We start from the raw sequence: 18259 nt of genomic DNA on the forward strand, positions 1-18259 counted from the left end.
CCCCCTCTTCAGCTGGAAGTACAAGAATATGGCCAAGATTGATAATAAGCTCAGTGTAACATGTGGATATTACGACTATTGCTGTGCCAAAATGTTATTTCCAGCAGTTCGTGCAAAAGAGTAGGCAATTTTGGCAATTTTCCTTTGAAGTTTTGCAGGCGGATGGATGAATGTACAACCCAGATCAAATACGAGAAACAAACCAATAGCCTTGCAAAGGACCTAGAAGTAATCTATTCTTGAGTTACCAAGAGTAATATGGCCCTGAAAGGAATGAAATTCCGCTCAATGACCTTTGGGTCAACTCCTTTGAATACTCCACTCGTAGATAATGGCGGTAAAGATATTGAGCAGGTCTCATCAATGATAGATTTAGGTGTAGTCCTCCAAAATAAAAGGAAGTTCGATGAGCATATCCAGTTGAAGGTGGGTAAAGCTTTTCAAATGTGTGGTTGGATATATCGCACATTTAAGTCCAGAGACAGCATCACGATGCTTACTCTGTACAAGTCGATTGTTCAACCACATCTTGAATATGCTTCACCCATTTGGGATCCAATGTGTTCAGCAGGTTTGCAAAAGGTCGAACAAGTCCAAAGATGTTTCTCTTGGAACATGAGAGAGCTCTCGTATTGGGAGAGACTAAAAAAGTTGGGACTGTACAGTGTTCAGAGAAGGTACGAAAGGTATCTGATATTGTATGTCTTCAAAAGCATCCATGAGCTTTGTCGCAACTCAGGTTTCAGGGGCAATTCTAGTGACCGGTCTATTGAGAGCACCTTCAAGTCCTCAAGAATCCAAACTAGTTCGAACAATGAAGTCCACTTCTCTTCTTTCTCGGGCTCCTTCATTGTCTAATTTGCTTCTCTTTCGTATTCATAGGGAATACGTAGGCCTTGCTGATCCGGTTGCATCTTTCAAGTCAGACTTGGACCAATTTTTAGATAGCATTCCAGATGAACCCTTCATTCAATGACTAGCTCGGTCTGCCAACTCAAATTCGTTGGTAGACCAAACATCATATAAACATTGAAAGGTAATAGATAGACGAATTATAACCTTTCATTTTAATAGTACTGGGGATTACATTCCCTGAAGCGGTTAGAAAAGCCTGTGAAAACCAAACAAAAAAAAAATCTTTGGAACATGGTTCCGTGAGACATTGTTCGACTTATTACGAACTTCCTGAGAAAGCCGGAATTTAACAAGCCAATAGTGTCGTCAAGCAAACTAAATAATACTTTTGGTGTTAATTGTTGTTGCTCGTTCAGCTTACATCAATTTAATGAAGCATTGCGTTACATTTAATCTAACTAAGAAATAAATATCTGTTGTTGCTTGTTATTGCTTTGTTAGCTTGTTAAGTTTCCATGTTATGGTGATAAAACAAGTGCCAAAATACTGAACTCAAAATGTTAACTTTGTTTTTATTTGTCATAAAATGTTGGCGGTAAAGCCATATTTTATGGTGGACTATTCTTTCTGCAAGAGGTTTGATCAAGTCTTTCGATCTCTTTTTTGAGGAGTGACAACGATACGTGGAATGGAACCATCTTTTTCAAAAATGTGATCTGTCTCAAATCCTCCGTCACAAAGTTGTCCTCTGGCTACCTGGATGGGGACAGCATAGGGGATTGGGTCTACTTAAACTTGTATTGAGACAGTCATAGGCGCTAGAAGTTAGGTACAATGTCAATTAAAACTACACATATCATTCTTTCGCCAGTTTTGTTATTTTTTTGTGTCATTTGTGACTTTTGCAAAGTGTTGAGAAATATAAATCAGATGCACCAGCACGGACATGTTCGCTCATATGCCTTGTAAAAGCATGTATTTGGTATGGTTTTTGATAGCAATATTCTAACTCTTTGTCCAAAATATCTACTTAACTAGACTTTTGATCTAACATAAAACCCAACACCTGAGTTCGATTTTTTCTTGTCCGATTTTTTTGAAAAATTACCTTCAATTTAATTTGGGAGAAATAACCCTTTTCGGCGCTTTTTTCATGTTAACTTCGAATACATGTATATGGGTCGGTTTTCTCGTTGTTTTTGGTCTGCCGGAACTATTTTTGCAACAATTTTGTCCCTAATTGCTTCAAACTGAACTTTCAAGGTGGCTTCAAATGTTAGCATTATGTTTTGACGAAATACTTCCGACCTCCCGTGATGAGAAAATTAATTTAAGTATTGAATTGAGTGGATCCCATTTGCGTCCTGGCTCAGAAACTGACAATAATTCTTCCTCAAGAAACGGATATTTTGGCTCAATCAAAAACTCTAGGAAGCCGTTTTTATGTTTTCTTTTACTTATTGTGTTGCCATGACATTGTTTTCTTTCAATAAATGAGTCAAATTCTACTACATTTTGGAAATGTTTCTTTTGTCTTTGTTACCTTTAAAGCGATTATTTCTACCTATTTCTGAGGTCTATCTTGAGCTAAAAGACACTCAGTTGGTAAGCCCCCAATGAAAGAAATGTGACAATTCGTAGTGATGGGGTCGATAGGGAGAATCATTCGACCTCACAAATATACTCCATCAATTCCAGCCTCCTTTCGTGGAAAATACAGAGGTTGCGTGATTATTCCCGAATTCGTTGCGATGGCAATTTTCTCCCTTACGGCATTCTCCACAACCACAGAAAACTATGAAGTTATCTATGTCCGCAACCTAATTCTCTCCTTCTCATGGTTCCTTCCTTTTTTTCTAGGAAAGACGTTTTCTCTTACATGTTGGGGTCGAGTTTGAACCATCGTGCTCACCACCGGTTGAATGGATCCGATGCGGGTCATTTCCAATCCTGTTCCAACCGATCAGCCTTACACTCAGATGCACAACACCTTAGACTTGGCAAATGTGCCTATCGCAGGGGTGGTCCAATCCTCAATGAATACCGTCCCAGACACAGTGGTCCCTTTCGATGCCGGGGATGTGGGTGAAATCTCCTCACATCTCTTCGATCAGTCCACCCTAGCGAGGCGACCCAAACCTAAGCCCAATAAACCACCTCATCCTCCCAAAAATGCTCAATCCGAGTCCCGACATCACCCGCTTCTGGTCACAGAGACCATGGAGACGCAATTTGTGGGAGGTAAGCGTTTCTAAAGGCGCCCAGGCTCTATTTCTTCCGCGACAAAAGAGGTCTGATGCCAGTTTGGACCTTTGGGCAAAATGGGCAGGAGTTGCTCAAAAAGGGAAGCACTTTATTTTGGCATTATACATTCCCTTCTAGCTAGCTTTTAAGGCTTTCTTTTAGTTGAAACTGAAGAAAGACGGAGTTTTGACTGATATTGGTCCGAACTAGAGCTCTAGAGACTAGTTCGAAGTGTAGTCCGAGCCAAAAGCGAGAGACTACAAGTAAGACATACAAGTAAGACATACAAGTCCAACACATGTGGACTCGCTTGAAAATAAACTAGCCTTTTAGATTGTTGAAGAATCAACCACTTGTTAATGAAAAGATAAACATCTAAACCAAGACTAAGCGAGTCTACAAAACCGTCTGCAATTTTTATCCTGACTCTGGGAATAAAAGTTCTGAGATATTAGCCGTGTTAAAGCCATTTTGCTTATAGGCATTCAAAATATACTTTACACACACTGTGTCACCTCTTGAAGGAGACATCACGTGGAGTAGAATCTATGAAGTTTGGTTTGAAGGTGTACCGCCATCGAGGGTGGAAATGGACACAAACGGTAGTTCGTTTTTCTTTTTAAAAAAGGTTGAAATTTCATAACAACCCTTTTTCAGCGAAGACCTCGCTTTTGTTCTTCAAATTTGCTGAGCTGTTTTAAAGTGAGTAGAAATTTACGAGAACCGCCCGTGTACATTTATTTCCACATTTTCAAAGAATTCGGAGCAATTTCATTCCTCAGTTAGTAAATATATAACTAGCTTGAACAATGCTGACTTGCGAGATTTCAATCAATGATAGAAGAAGGAACCGGAAAGTGTGATAATTCCCTTTTTTGATAACCTCTCACTGAAATGTGATGCGTCAATTAAAGTATTTAGTTTGAAAAATATTTAGACGAGTTGGGGTGGAGAAAGTTTTAACCATTAGATCGTGTTCCAAAAAGGAAAAAGGCTCATCTCTCAAAGCTGTAGGGGCAACAAAAAAAGGACACCAAAGGCCAAGTTTTCGATTCTGGTTTGGAGGGTCCCTCCCAAAAGTTGTCAAACAAACAAAAACCCTCGAAGAGATCAGGCCAAAACTTGATTATAATGGTTCATGTCAATCCAAACTTGTTGAATTATATAGTAAAACGTCCAATTGTGCAATTCATTTCGAACCGATAGTTTCTTTCGTTGCATTTTTCGAATTCATACTGATCCCTTATTTTATGATGTTCATAACCACAATGTTTGGAGAAAACCCCGTTGCCAACCATGTTACAAGAAGTGTTGACAAAGCATGATAATTGATAGGTGATAACCTACAGGCATGACCGTATGTGTTTGGATACCTCAGATTCAAGCAGTTTCTGACTAACCCACTCAAATTTTCCCCACTTGCTTGACATTCATATGAATTTTTAATCTTACTTGTACTAATAATTTGAGACTAATGTACCTGTGCAAGCCTCGAAGACCAATAGGGAGAATGGAAGGACGCCGAGCCATTTTTAAACTCCACAATAAGAGACTTTAAGTTGCCAAGAGATGGTCAAGGTTTTAAGCCTCTTCACGTCTCCAAATGCAGTGTTTCTAAAAAATATATTGTAATAGACGTTCTCAAAATATGCTCCTACCAGTTCTTAAGGCGCCAACTCGTTAGCAAACCCCCCAAAACAAAGGAATGGGTCCAATCGGGGTTTCTCCGTGAACGATGCACAATGACCGGATTCAAGCCAAACAACATTCGAAATATTGCAATCAATAAAAAAAACCATGTTTTAAAGACAAAAAAAAAACAATACCATGGTCTGGTCGGGAATTATCCAGTGCGGCAGGAATGCTCCCACAATCTTATCCCTAAGGGGGCGTCAAATTAGGTACCACTTAATGACGGATGATCAAGTGTTACCAAGGATCAAAGGACATGGGACGCTTTGCACTGTTTTCAACGAGCTCGAGCTCCAAGCCGTTTGGTTAAAACGGTACAATGGTGATGTGAAGGAAATTTTCGTGAACTTCTAGGCTAAACATTATTGTCCACTTTCTCCTCCAGATCTCTACGCGATAGACTTCACAATCTAGTTTATTGTGAGAAGGAGGGTCGGTGCCATTAGTTGCAGTAGTAACAATGGCCTAGAGTTGTCTATTCTCTAAGCTTTGGACTATCTGGATGACATAGGTGCCTTTTACTAATCGTCTTTATTGCGCCCGAATGTTGCTATCAAAGCCAAGTGTGAATTTTGCGAAAATAAAACATGACACCTAATCATTTCATGCTAAAAAGAAATTGTGCTGGAGTTACATGAAAGAAGTTACCTTACATTTAACCTATCCTAACACATATGGTCATCCCTGTATATTTAATACCCTGCAATTTTCAAAAAAATAATGTTTGAGTTGATCTATTGAAAGATGGCCAGTCTTCACAAAAATAAGAAAGTACTCTTACATACTATACTTTAAATAAAAGCACCATCTACAAAGCGAAGTTGGTTGTTGCCTTTTGGATCAATTGGATTGTGATACGCGCTGGATTGAGAAAACGTAACCATTCCCTGCTGTCTTTCTATCTCATTTGATTGATTGCTTTGAATTTCTTCTTTCAACCTTGAATAGGGTTCTCCACAGGAGGCGTTGGAACCTGACTGAGTGGTCTTTTCCCCCCAAACATATCGTGCTCCCATTCTATTTCCCAAGGAGAATCTCGCTCTTATCTTCACCACTAGATAGAATTGAACAGCTGTACTGGCACTATATGACACAAATTTCGAATGGCCTAATGAAAACGGAAATATTCCCCATTGCTCGAAAGACCTCGGCACAAAGAGGTGCATTATACATACAATGGCATTCTACCATGCATGTCGCTTCCGTCCCATCACCGACTGGTGCCATTCCTTTGGGCGAGTATGATTCCCGCCCAACATCATGCTCAGCACCAAGTCACAAGCAATGTGCAACCTTGGCCGAATTAGCAAGAATAACTGGAACGGCTTGAGTGCATTTTCATGCCCGCCAATCGAATTGACGGTCAAGAAAGAATCAATTTTCCTCTTACCGCTCATTGGCCGGTGTGGCTGATGGTTGTGATCTTGACAATTGTTTGTATTACACTATGGCCGGAAAATTCCTACTACAGCAATTAAGGAATGGTGGAAGCGATTTCTATTTACTTATAAGCAGGAGGTATAGAATTGTGCATCTGAAGACTATGATTTTGTTGATGGTGTTTGACAAACGCAAACTTTTCAACTAGATTGGTTGTAACTTTAATTGTTGCTCAAAATATATCATTGCAATTAATTTACCAGGTCTGATCTGTATTTTTATCATTTTGCTCGGCGCTTTTGACGATGTTAAGTGGCGCAATGTCTAAAGTCAAAACATTTCACTGAGGATGAAATTATTATTTACAGAAGAGGCAAGAAGAAGGGGTCAAAATCTATCTTTTCCACAATTTAGTTCGTGGTCTGTTAAAACTGGCAGGATGCAAATTGCAACAAAAAAATTTCGTAAACCAGGCTTTTGTGGAAGGTTATTTAATCTTCAAATTTTGCAGTTCTTCATGCATTTTTGACATTTTTCTACAAATCATTTTATAGTTTCTCTTCATCAGGAAAAAAATACTTTTTTTCAATTCAAGCTTTTTTAATTCAAGTAAATCTCAAAAAAATTGTGTGATGAAGATTTTTTTTATTATTTTATTAAACGTCTAATGACAACTATCCCAAAAAAAGATTATTGACATTTGGTGCGAGGTGCCTGCATGGACATTCCATCTAATGCTATTTTACAGTTTTGGCTGTCTTATGTCATTATATATTTTTTTGAGAATAATGCCAACGGCTGGGAAACAGCAATATTTGTGTACCTTACTTTTCCTTTTAAAATCAAACGTATGTCAATGCTTGAAGATAAAACCTTAACAATATGAAACCAAACTGTTTTTGGGTCGAAGTATTTTTTATTTCTAGATTTTCAAAGTATCAGCATCCTAAATTGCCTCCCATTCCTCTAGATATATTTGGGCAACAATTGCATTGCTTTTGTTAAAAGCAACTTAGAAGCCACGTAATTTTATTTTTTTATGAAATGAAACCCGTTCTTTGATTATTGTATCCTTGCCATGAAAGGTGAATTATTCCCTTGCCTTTGTAAACCTGTCAGTGTCTGTTTTTTTGTCAAGTCTATGTGCAGCTTTTGTGTAATTTTGCTCCCAATCAAAACCATATCAGGGCCTTATCATTCCTTACAAAAAATGCAAATAATCACCTGCATCTTAAACAGAGGCCAATCTCAACTTTGAATATTTGAAAGCAAGCACCATCATATGAATGGCAAGAGAAAACTTTGTGGTCACAGTGTACGTACAATTAGGCACCATTTCCGTTCAAGAAGAAAGAAAGGCCTTGGATCCTCAGAAACACTTGAAAAGTTAGCTAACCATAAGTTACCATTAGATCAAGATCATTGACTCGGTTACTGATGTCATTGAAGTTGAAGCTGAGCATTGTTGAAGTCTACAGTAGACGGTCATTTTGGACATTTACAACGAAAAAAACTCGATGGGTCGTTGTGCCAGGGTTATCTTTTCAGATAATTGATAGAATTTCTTGACTTCCTCCTCCTCGACAATATCGGATTCCAGTTCCGGTGTGTTATCTCGATGGGCAGAGATGAGGTACCTGAGGAAATGCTGCATGCAGCTTTCTCGGGTTTTTATGCCATTCTTAATAGTCTCTAATGACTCTCCATTCTTCAGAAGATTGCTCTGGTGTTGGCGGTTGAAGAACGAAGGCCGTCCGTTTCTACCTCCAAAGGCCACTGACGAGTAAGTAGCACTACTAACATAACCAAGAAAATAAGCACACACTCAAGACTTATACAAATGGACGGTAGAAAAGGATGTGTGCTGCACTACAACACTACTAATACATATATACGAGTATATACGTATACATATATATGTACGCAAGAAAGTCGAGATGGATTTTCTCTCTCCACCAAATGAGCTTTTACGGTCTCCTTGAGTACTAGAATCGTCTCCAGTTCAAGAGAAAAGCCTGAGATTTTTGGACTTCTTGCCCACAGCGATGGATACGAAATATTGAACCTACCAAAGACCTTCAAAGAGTTCCAGACTATTGGATATTCCAAGAACGTGAACTGAAATCTTCGGATGTATTACTTCTCATTCATGTCGGATACAACGTATCCTATCATCATCCCAGAAGTCCACCAAGGTCTTTTTGTGTACGAGTGTGAGAAGTTTTGCTAAGGCAAGCTTGTTCGCATACAAAGGCTTTCGTAGACGAACCTCGGATTCACAAAGGCATAAGTCACTCAATTCAAGGTTAGACCGGCCATTGCCAAGGCTCACATGCATGAACCCTTCTAGTCAGCGTATGGACATCGTACAGTACTTAGGCTTGTACCTCACTTGGCCAATGGCAATGAACATCGAGCGGCCTTCCTGTAAGGTCGACGAGGACCTCTTCAAAAGGCTCTTTCAGGTCTCGCTCACAATGAATGAACGACGGAGCCCCATGAAAGAAATATTGAAATGGGAGGGGGAGATATGCAGGGGAGACGCCTTTAATGAGATCGATCGGTATGTCCTTGAACAGATCTCGAAAGTGATCAGGTTGAAACACTTGATTGAGCCTTACCCACGGAAATCCAGGTTCGAATTGAGATATCGGAGAGAACTCGACCATTGATACTAGCCTGCATGATGCTCAAATTAAGATCGATATCCTTGGGAAGATCCTTGATTTGTTTTCATTACAACCCTTTAGTTAAGGCAGCAAAGAGAAAACTTGGCTAGAGTTGACGACCGACCATACAACATTGATTGTTATTTGCTGAGGAATTTTTCATTTCTCTTATTTCACGGAAGACTGACCTTCCTGTTACCTAGTTGCTACACGAGAAAAGATAACATATAAGGCTGAGAATGCTTTTTTCACCAAGAACCTTTTATTTTAAGCCTAACCGTTACTCCATGGAAACGACAATTTTTCGAGACGAGGATTTCAAACGCTTGGCTGGAAGAGCGTGGTAGACAATTATACATGAACTAATTGGCTTTGGGGTTAACTTCAGAAAGGCTGTGATCCTCGTGCCCTTTCCATGGGAAAGTGTATCGGTCCATTTAAGCTCAGTTTTCGGTGTAATGCATTCGTGTCTAGCTATATTGAAGTCGCTCTATTTTCTTGCGAGTCCCACGATGATCCCACGGGGAACCATGCTAATGGTATCAGGCTCACTTCCGGGAAAGTCTGGGTGTTCTTTGGTTTCTCCATCATCAAAGACCAATTTGATATTCATTTATCCATTGCGACCCCCCACTACCCTTGGATAGACATTTGCTCTCTGGACACAGTTGAATCTGCCTTTCATGAAGTTCAAAAAGCATTGTCCTAGTAATAAAAGAATAAATAAATGTTGGAATAGTCCATTGAGAAAAAAGTGTGTTCTAAACACTTCTGTCATGTTTTGGCAACATTTGTGGAATGCAAGTTGAAGCCTAAAGAAACGAGAAACCTAAGGTTTCAGCAGCTGGTTTTCTAGCAAATACATTCAAAATTTGATAATGTAATGAAGCAGGAATGTAAAAAATTCAGATCCATCTTGTTGTTTATTATTTTTCAAAGACACTCATATTTAGAAAAGTGCAAAAAATATGCCCATTGTATGACAAATAATATGCATCAAGGCTGGTCAAAACATGCAAAAAGATATGCTCTGAAACGAGCTTTGGCTCAAAATCAAGAAAGTGCTTTAAATTTGAAGAAGCAAATTGATGACGAATCACGGCAACAAAAAATAAAATGGCAGATAACCGGAATAATGTGTATTTGATTCACTCAAGCAAAACCGAATTCCATTGAATTGTTATTATTTGATTGTTTTTGTACCTTCAGCTAAGTTCATTGGGCATGTGTGTTGACAATCAAACTAGCAAATTGTCAACAGCTCAGTAAAGGCACAAGTCCATTGATTATTGCTGACATTTTCAGGGATAAGCCTTGTAGGCAAACGAAAAGGCTAAGAAATTGCACTTGGAACATCTCCTTAAAAACGTGTTAATTGAACCCACGGCATCTGGAAAGAGGATATTTGGCTTATTTTTGCCCTACATTTTCCACTACTCAATTAGAATGTCTCAATTTGCCACAAAATTATGGAGAATATTTTTATTGGCTTTGCTTAAAGTCAAAAGGAGCAAAAAGTGGATTTTACTTCATTTGCCAATAAACCGTTTTGGGACATCAAACGTGTAATGCATACCTTAGCCCTCTCTACTCATATTTCATAATGCTTGAACTGAGATAGTATGGGGACGTTTAGGCAAGCTCTGGCAGGTACCTTTGTTTGCTGGTACCAGAGGCAGTGATGCATGTTTGGGGCTTCAAACACGTTTTTGAGAAGCTGACCCTTCTTTCACATTGCTATATGAGGATAGGTCAGCTTCGTTAAAACCAGTTTGAAACGCCAATTTTGCATCACTGGCATTGGCAGGCAAGTTTGTTTGCTGGTACCAGCGCTTGCCTAAATGTCCGAATGCTAAAGTAATGTCGTTGAACAAAGTAAAATATAAAAATGGAATAACAATTTTAAAAGAACTGCCCTGACCTGATCGGGAATAATGTCATTACAACTAAGCGATTAAATAAGTAAAGAAATGGGACCGATGATTTCGACACTTTCATAAACGAAAACACGTCAGCAAGAACTCTTCAGGTAATGCTTTTAAAAGTTGAGTACTATTTTCCCCTCAGGTAAAAGAAGACAAAAAAAAATGTCTCTCCGTTTCCTCCAAATGCATTACTGAAAACCGAGACGGGAGCCATAAAATGAGGAGGACCTCAAGTTTGGTCCCATTTTAAGCAGATTCTCACTTGCCACGACGAGTCTGAGAAAATGGGTGTGAATGCAAAGAAAGATCATTGAAATCCAGTAAATCTTCGAAAGAGGATTCCAGACTCAAAGAAATCCAATTTTACCACATTGTCGTGGTTCCTTCCCCTCGATCCTTCCTTCACCAATGCTGTACATGGAAATAGGAACTGGGAAAAAATGACTAACTTTAGGATTGGGGTTTCTGGGCGTTCTTTTCGATCCTTTATTTTTTTTCTCGGATTATTGGTACTCGTTTTTTCTCTCTCTCAATCTCTGTCTACTCTCTATGCCGTTCCTCCCCTATTCAATGTAGTTATCTGTGTTTGTTGCTGGTTGGAAATCTGTGGGAGAAACGGAGCGAACAAAGCGGAACGGAAGGCGGAGTGTGAACCCAAGTGACTGATTGGAACTCGATTTCATTGTTTTCTCAATCTTCTTAGTCTTTCTGTTCACCAGCGACACTCCCAAAATCGTCTCTGGATCAACAGACCAAGCGTAAAAGAGGCCTCTCTGTTTCCACGCTTTGATCACATACCAGGATTGAGCCCTGCTTCCAAGAACAATTCTCCCCCTTTTTCATATTGTGTTCCAAATTGAGAAGCAAATTTACCCCCAGTCACGTTTCAAGGTGGTCAATGTTAAAGAAAGCGGAGCACGAGAAAAGACAAAGGGGGTTTACAAATATCTAAAAGCCTTTCTGGTCCTGGTTCCCCTTTTTGGATGGTCGTGGATTCGTTTTGGAACCCTTCTGTCACGATTTCTTAAACAGTCGCCGAGTTCCCCTCCTTTGCCTTTTTCCTCTGCTCTGACTTTGCGGCGCATAGTATGCCTTGCAAACTGGATTGGATCAGGATGGAACGGCTCTTTGGTTGCTTTCCAGAAGTAAGAAAAGGACATACGTCTAATCAAAAATGAAAAGATGCGAGTTTAGACCATGGATGTATCATTTTAGTCATCGGTTAGTTCCCAAGGCTGACATGGATCAAGTTCTTTCCTTGGTAAGCACTGGAAATGGACCCACATCATTCCGGGACCATATTTTCAATTCATGAAGAGAGAAAAAAAAGAAGTTTCCAGTGCCCGGATGACAAATGGCCGTTGGGCCAGAGTGCCTCAAAACTGCCCGTTCCATGGGCTCTTGGCGAGGAACATTTTTTGTTTGCAATCCATTTCAAGTGATTTAGGTGTCATGGCTTGACAATTTTTCAAACCAAAATTTTCTGCCAAGGCGGATGCAAAGTGACCAACAATGACCCTCTTTTGCTCAAAGGCATGCCATTCGTGTTCCCAACCTGATGGGGGTCGATGTTCCAGATTATTCCTGAAAGTTGGAACGTGAGTGAAATTTTTGGAGCTAGTCGAAGATCCACATAGCAATGGGAGGCCGCCATCAAAAGAAAAGTTTTGGGAGTGATCCTCTGCCCTCAAATGAGCACAAACGTTGTTGGCTTCTTGTGCCAATTGTGGCTATGTTGCCCGCTGTTCATGCTCGAGGGACGGATTAACGTATGGCACGTGGCTACGATCCATTCATTGGGTCGACTTGTCAGCTCATTATCACATAGAAGATGCATTTATCTCCACGGAACGCTGCACTTGCGCCACAATTCAGAAGTTTTCAATATTGGGGTTAGCCATTGGCAGTTAACTGCCTTCTCTACCCGCAGGGAGGGATAATCGATCAAGCCCCTTCACTCATTCACTCACTCGGTTCACCCTCATCTCGATGTTCGCTCAGTTCTCAGTCCTCACACATGGCGAGGCATTGATTGAGCCAGGATAAGCAGTTTGGCTTGGGGAGCAAAGCGAGCAAAGCACAGGGGGTTGGAACTTGGAGCAGTTCGCTCGTGTTTTGATAGAGGACTTGTTTTGGGGAGGTTATCCCTATGGAACCAGGAGGGATCGCCCCTGGGAGTCTGACGAGTACGGGGAGACCGAGGAAGGTGGATGGACTGGCCTTTACTGGCGATAGTATGCGTTGTAAGTACATTCTGTACCTACATAGTACATAATGGTAATGCAGTTGCCCCTAACCGTCTTTGCCAAATGCAAATCCATTCTTTGTGATCTTTTGCATGAACTCTTGACCATCGCTCAAGAGAAGGGGTGAGTGATGCGTGTACTATGTCATTACAACAACGAGCACTCATTTCCAAGTGTATGGACAAAGGGGTACTGACGACAATTGGCATTGTATCCAATTTACAAGGAGGTTTGCTTCAGATTGTTTCTTTAATGGGAAAACACATATTCCTTCATGAAAACCGGTTTTCATTGGTAATATTTTGCTTTTCTTGTATAAAATTTTGGATTTCTTTAGAATTATTATCGTTGTTATCCTCCCGCTAAGAAAATCAAACTCCACTCTTACTAATCTTATTTATCAGTGTAACATTATTTAATAAAAGATAAATTTCTTCGGACCAAATCAGCCCATTGCTTCAAAGTCACATTCATCTTGTCTGTATTTCCATACTATTCTTGTGAAAATGAGCTTGGTATTTTACAAAAGTGATTCTGGTGAATAAATAGCTATCAATGCCTCTGATTCTATGGGAAAAGTAAAAATCACTTCAAATTGAAAACATTGCTCTAAGATTAGATCCTGAAGTGTTTAGGTCCGCCTCGCACAGATTAAAAAACAGTTTGATGTTTACATCAAGACCAACTTGCCAACCTTTGTCTTCACTTCCCTCCTCACTTTACACCAACATCGCAATAGAGTTGGATTCATGTACCACACTGCGGCCACCTTGGCCACCATATCCTCTTCGAATACAGTGGTTTCTATGGATTTTGCTCTTCAAGGTGACACTCTCATCTTCAGAGCTTTGTCCAAATTGTGCGGGTTCAACCTCCTCCATATTTTTCAGGCTAACTTAGTAGCATCGCATATCTCCTTATCCGATATCAAACAAAGGAAATATGTTTGTACCAAGGTATTTGTTTGTGCCAAGAATGAGATCCTACATATTTTTTTAGTCTACGTCCATTTTCAGTTGGCATATTCCCCTTCAATTCACTTCAAGAAAAGAAATGTGTGTATCACATAAAAAGTGTGGAAGCTATAAAGTTAAAAGATGCTATCTCTAATGTCAGCACATTGGAAAAACAAAACATGATGGTTAAAATTGCATGGAAAAAGTGTTTTTGAATAATTTTAATCGGCCTTTAAGGCCTTTAATCAAGTTTAAGGATGATATTGCCTAACATAAAACCGAGGGATTTCTGTAAATAGGTAATACGTAAATCGATAATAAGTAAAAAATAAAAAAAATGTGAAAATGCTTATGAGGGCTTTCTAAAAGGACATTCCATGATATACTGTACAGTACAATATGAAGTGCTGGAATAAGATATCATTTGATTTTGGTTCAATTTGTACTCACTAGTAAATTAGCCTGGAAAAACATTTTTCTGGGACACTTTTTGGCGAAAAATGGGGTTGCCCCTAACACAAACATTTTATGAGCATATCTTCATCATTCGTCGTCCAACATATCATTCTCTTTTTTTTTCATTTTTATACTCTATATCGTAAGAGGTATGTCTCATTGGATATTTTTTATTGAAAAATATCTCTGGTGATTGGTGGCCCATTCTGGGTTTAATGATCACCATTCGAGGAGAATGTCCATTAGAGTAACAGGGTGGGTGTCGTGAGGGAAGACCTGGGATTGAACCCAAGAACCCGATCTCAACGTGGTCACTCATTAGTTTATGATAATTCTTTATGTTTCGTTTTTTTGTAACGGGCCCTTTCAGGGCATCATCATCAAATTGATTGAACATATTCCATCATTTTCTATATAGCCTCCATCTGTTGCGCTGGATGGAGCATTATTGTAAGAAGATGAGTTTGAAGTTCTGTGACAAGCATTGAAATTTGAAAAAAAGAAATGAAAATTTGTTTGTGGCTAAGGAAATTGAAAATTGAAATGTGTGATTGTAGCTTCTTGCTCGCTGCCTAGCTGAGTTTATCGAGAAAAGCTGATCTGTGTTCCTTAAAAAAACCGGGAATCTTGACGATAATAGTGAGTGAATGAACAATGTCATAACTGTCAAATCTAAAGCATACTATACATTAAAAACGGGCCGGAGACTTTTTCCAACCCTCCCTATGTTCTATGTCTTTTTTTATATATAAAATCCAAGGCTTTGTATCGACTTTCTCGGCCCCATTCCTCCGCCGTTCTCAAAATGCTAGACACATACCGGTGTAGAATGGACCCAATGGCTATTTGGTGCCCGCCCATCTAACGCTGGCTCCAAGTTTTTTTTTTGGAACCAGAAATGGTTTAGTAGGCCACGCTGAGGGTTCAATGGAATGTGTCTCAGACCCAAGTTCCGAGTACGAACAATCTAAGAGAGGGACGCGTTTGTTTCTTTACGAGCGTGCCGCCCAAATCAGCCTCTAATCCTTGAATAGTCCTTACCACGAGGAGTACGTAGTACACAACGACAAGCACGAGAAGAGTTGAGCGTCGTTGGTCGTTGGTCCTGGTCTTGGCCGGCCTCTCCGCGTATGGATGGAGAAGAAATTACTGTTGGACAACAGGAAGAGCGAGAGTAAAAAAAAGAGCCTCTCTGGGTCCATGGACCACTGAAGGAAGAAGATGCTTGGCCAAGCGCCGCCAACGAAGAGAAGGACGACCATGTTGTAGGAATTTCCCGCCGGTGAATGGAATGTCTGCTGTCAGAGTTATCAGAAGAGCGTGAGAGAAAGACCTACTGTCCAAGATCAGACCGAGAAAGAGCAAACCGGAGAACCAAGACGGAACAGTATTCCAAATGGAGAGGTGAGGTGTCATCGTCATTGTCATCATCGTCGTCCCAGTGATTTATGTCAGAGCCCAGGCAGAACAAGTTTCTTGGGATCATTTTCCCACCGAGTGATCGTGACAAAATGGAACAGCTTCCACACGTTGGATAAACCCTTTAGGGGAGGCTGATTGATGGATGGATGTGAAAGTGGAAACTGGATGTGAAATGAGTGAAACTTCTAGACCTGATTACGAACAAGTTACCAGTCAAAAGTGTTGACGTAGAAGTAAAGTTGAAAGGAAAAACTGGCCGGGATTGATTGGATCCCGAGTGAAACGTGATCTCAAAGTGGCAAAAAATACACCTGGCTTTCAAGCAAATTAATGTAGTAGTACTATATACTTAACAACACCCACTCAGAGTTAAATACTTCCCCTGATACAAATAAAACTGTTGGCCGAATGGATATGGGTGGCACAATTTTCATTGATATTTGGATACAAGCAATGGCCAAGCAGGAAATTGCCATAACTCCCCTCAATCAAGAAATTGTACTTGCATCCTAACCCCTCCATCCAGCATTGGCTTCTAGCTTCTTCGAGTCACTGACAGGGAAAGGCCACTCAAGGAAAACATTGTTGGCCAATTTCCGATGACTTTGTGATTGGCAAGCGTCAAAACAACTTACCAGTGAGGGTGCCCGAGCGAAAAAGACGATTGATTTTCATCAACTAGAGAAAGCAGAATATTCTGAACTATCATATAGATCGAAAACGTATCTATTTGATTTCTCTATTGAAAGCTGTTTGAAGTGGCTCATGGTTGTGCAATGTAAAGCGGCACAGAAATTGGAGCAACAGAATGGTACAAGTTGATACAGTTATGAAGAGGCCTGTTTTAATTTCTTCTCGACTTTAGTCAATATTTTTGAAGCATGTCAGAATAGTTTGGTAACTCATAATATGCACGACATTTTCAAGCAACTCTCAAAGTGGTCGTAGTTGTTGTGGTACTGTTTGTAACAAATTTGGCGTGAAAGCGTTCTTTATCATGAACTTGCAGAAAAGAAAATGGAGCATTGTTTTTGAAAATGAGCGTTTACGCTGTCCAGTTTTTATGCTTCAGAAAATTGCCCATGAGGGTTGAGCCACCTTTTGGGCCAACTCGTTTTCTAATTTTGACATGGTAATGTCGAAATCATAATTTTTTTGAAGTCCTATAATTATTTCGAAAAAGAGGAAAAGAGGTCAAAGGAGGTGTAGTACAGTAACTCCTTGTACTCTTTCATCTTTTTTTGTAACGACTGAATTCTTTCCCCCAAAAAGAAAAACTTCTTTGCTCATCCTTGTCTGACCTTATTTGTAATCAAGTGTGTAGTATGTTTTATTCATGTTTGTCTGTCTCTTTTTTTGAGGTCTCTGACCCTCTTTGGTGTTTGCTTCCATTGTGTTCGGAGTTTTCTAACCTCTTTCGATGCATTTGACCACTTTTCTTCTCATTTTCACCCCAGAAGAAGTTCCATTCCCCTTTTGCTGAGCAGCTTTGTTTCTCTCGCTTCCTCATCCTCAAAGTCTTTTTGTGAGCCTCGGTGGCTGTCCTCACTTTGGGCATTAATTGAATTAACTTCATCTTGGCCTTAACCTGACTTTCAAGCTATGGGGGAAGAACTGGGAATGGGAAATGAATAATATTGGCCACCAGTGTGGAGGGAGCTTTAGAGATCCAACTGGATCTTCTGGTTCGAAGTTTCTAACTCTGAGCCTTCAGTCGTTCATCACGCTCATGTGCGTGGCCTAACCCAAGAGGCCTCAGAGGCCTTGCCTTCTTGAGCGAGTGGCACCAAAGGAAGAAAAATCAGAATTCAAGTCATGAATAAAGTGCAAGACATCGTGACCGTCCAGGTCCAAGAAATTGGATTCACGGACGAAAAGGCCTACAACAACGATGGCGAATCTGCGGTCCGCACCCAATCCTCCCCACCTCCTCCACCTCCACCACCTCCAAGGTCCAACCAACAGCAACAGATGCTGGGACATCAAGAGCATGAAGCTATGAAGAACCCGACCAAACCTCGGAGAAGTGTTTCCGGAGTGTCCACAGGACCCATGGGTAAGATCCAGCGGCGATTTTGGACCGTCCTATGTCCCGATTCCGCTCCAATGCTCCGCAGTTATTAAGTGGCGTTTTCAAGTTATTCAGATGTGGCAACAACGGACCGTTTCTTTTATAGAGAACACAGAGAGCACACAGACAACAACTGTTTATCGCCAGCTTAAGAAATCGTAAACTCGAAGATGTTTCAGGCAATTGAGGTCAGCTTTAGTAGCCGAATGCCCATGAGTACTACGAGTACGCACAGCAATGTGACTAGAAACGAGAATTGGGCGCCATTAAAGCTTAGCTTGTACGTGGCATGAAAATGACTCATTTCCTGCTCTGTTTATGTTCTTTGGGAAGGAACATGTCC

General features: G+C 40.3%; 1 protein-coding gene across 4 annotated transcripts in view; it reads left to right on the top strand.

The window, feature by feature from the left end:
- Positions 1-18259, top strand: part of LOC131888555 (band 7 protein AGAP004871-like) — an 87404-nt gene that overhangs the window by 22755 nt on the left and 46390 nt on the right. The window contains exons 1-2 of one of the 4 annotated variants that reach the window (XM_059237435.1): positions 15532-16177; positions 17560-17901. In XM_059237435.1, the coding sequence (XP_059093418.1) occupies positions 17661-17901 (241 nt within the window). In that variant the 5' untranslated portion in view covers positions 15532-16177; positions 17560-17660. Of the gene's footprint in view, positions 1-2551; positions 3097-15531; positions 16178-17559; positions 17902-18259 lie in introns of those variants that run through there. The other 3 variants (XM_059237436.1, XM_059237434.1, XM_059237433.1) reach the window with 3 other exon arrangements.

The sequence above is a fragment of the Tigriopus californicus genome, chromosome 10, assembly GCF_007210705.1.
Source record: "Tigriopus californicus strain San Diego chromosome 10, Tcal_SD_v2.1, whole genome shotgun sequence".
Lineage (NCBI taxonomy): Eukaryota > Metazoa > Arthropoda > Copepoda > Harpacticoida > Harpacticidae > Tigriopus > Tigriopus californicus.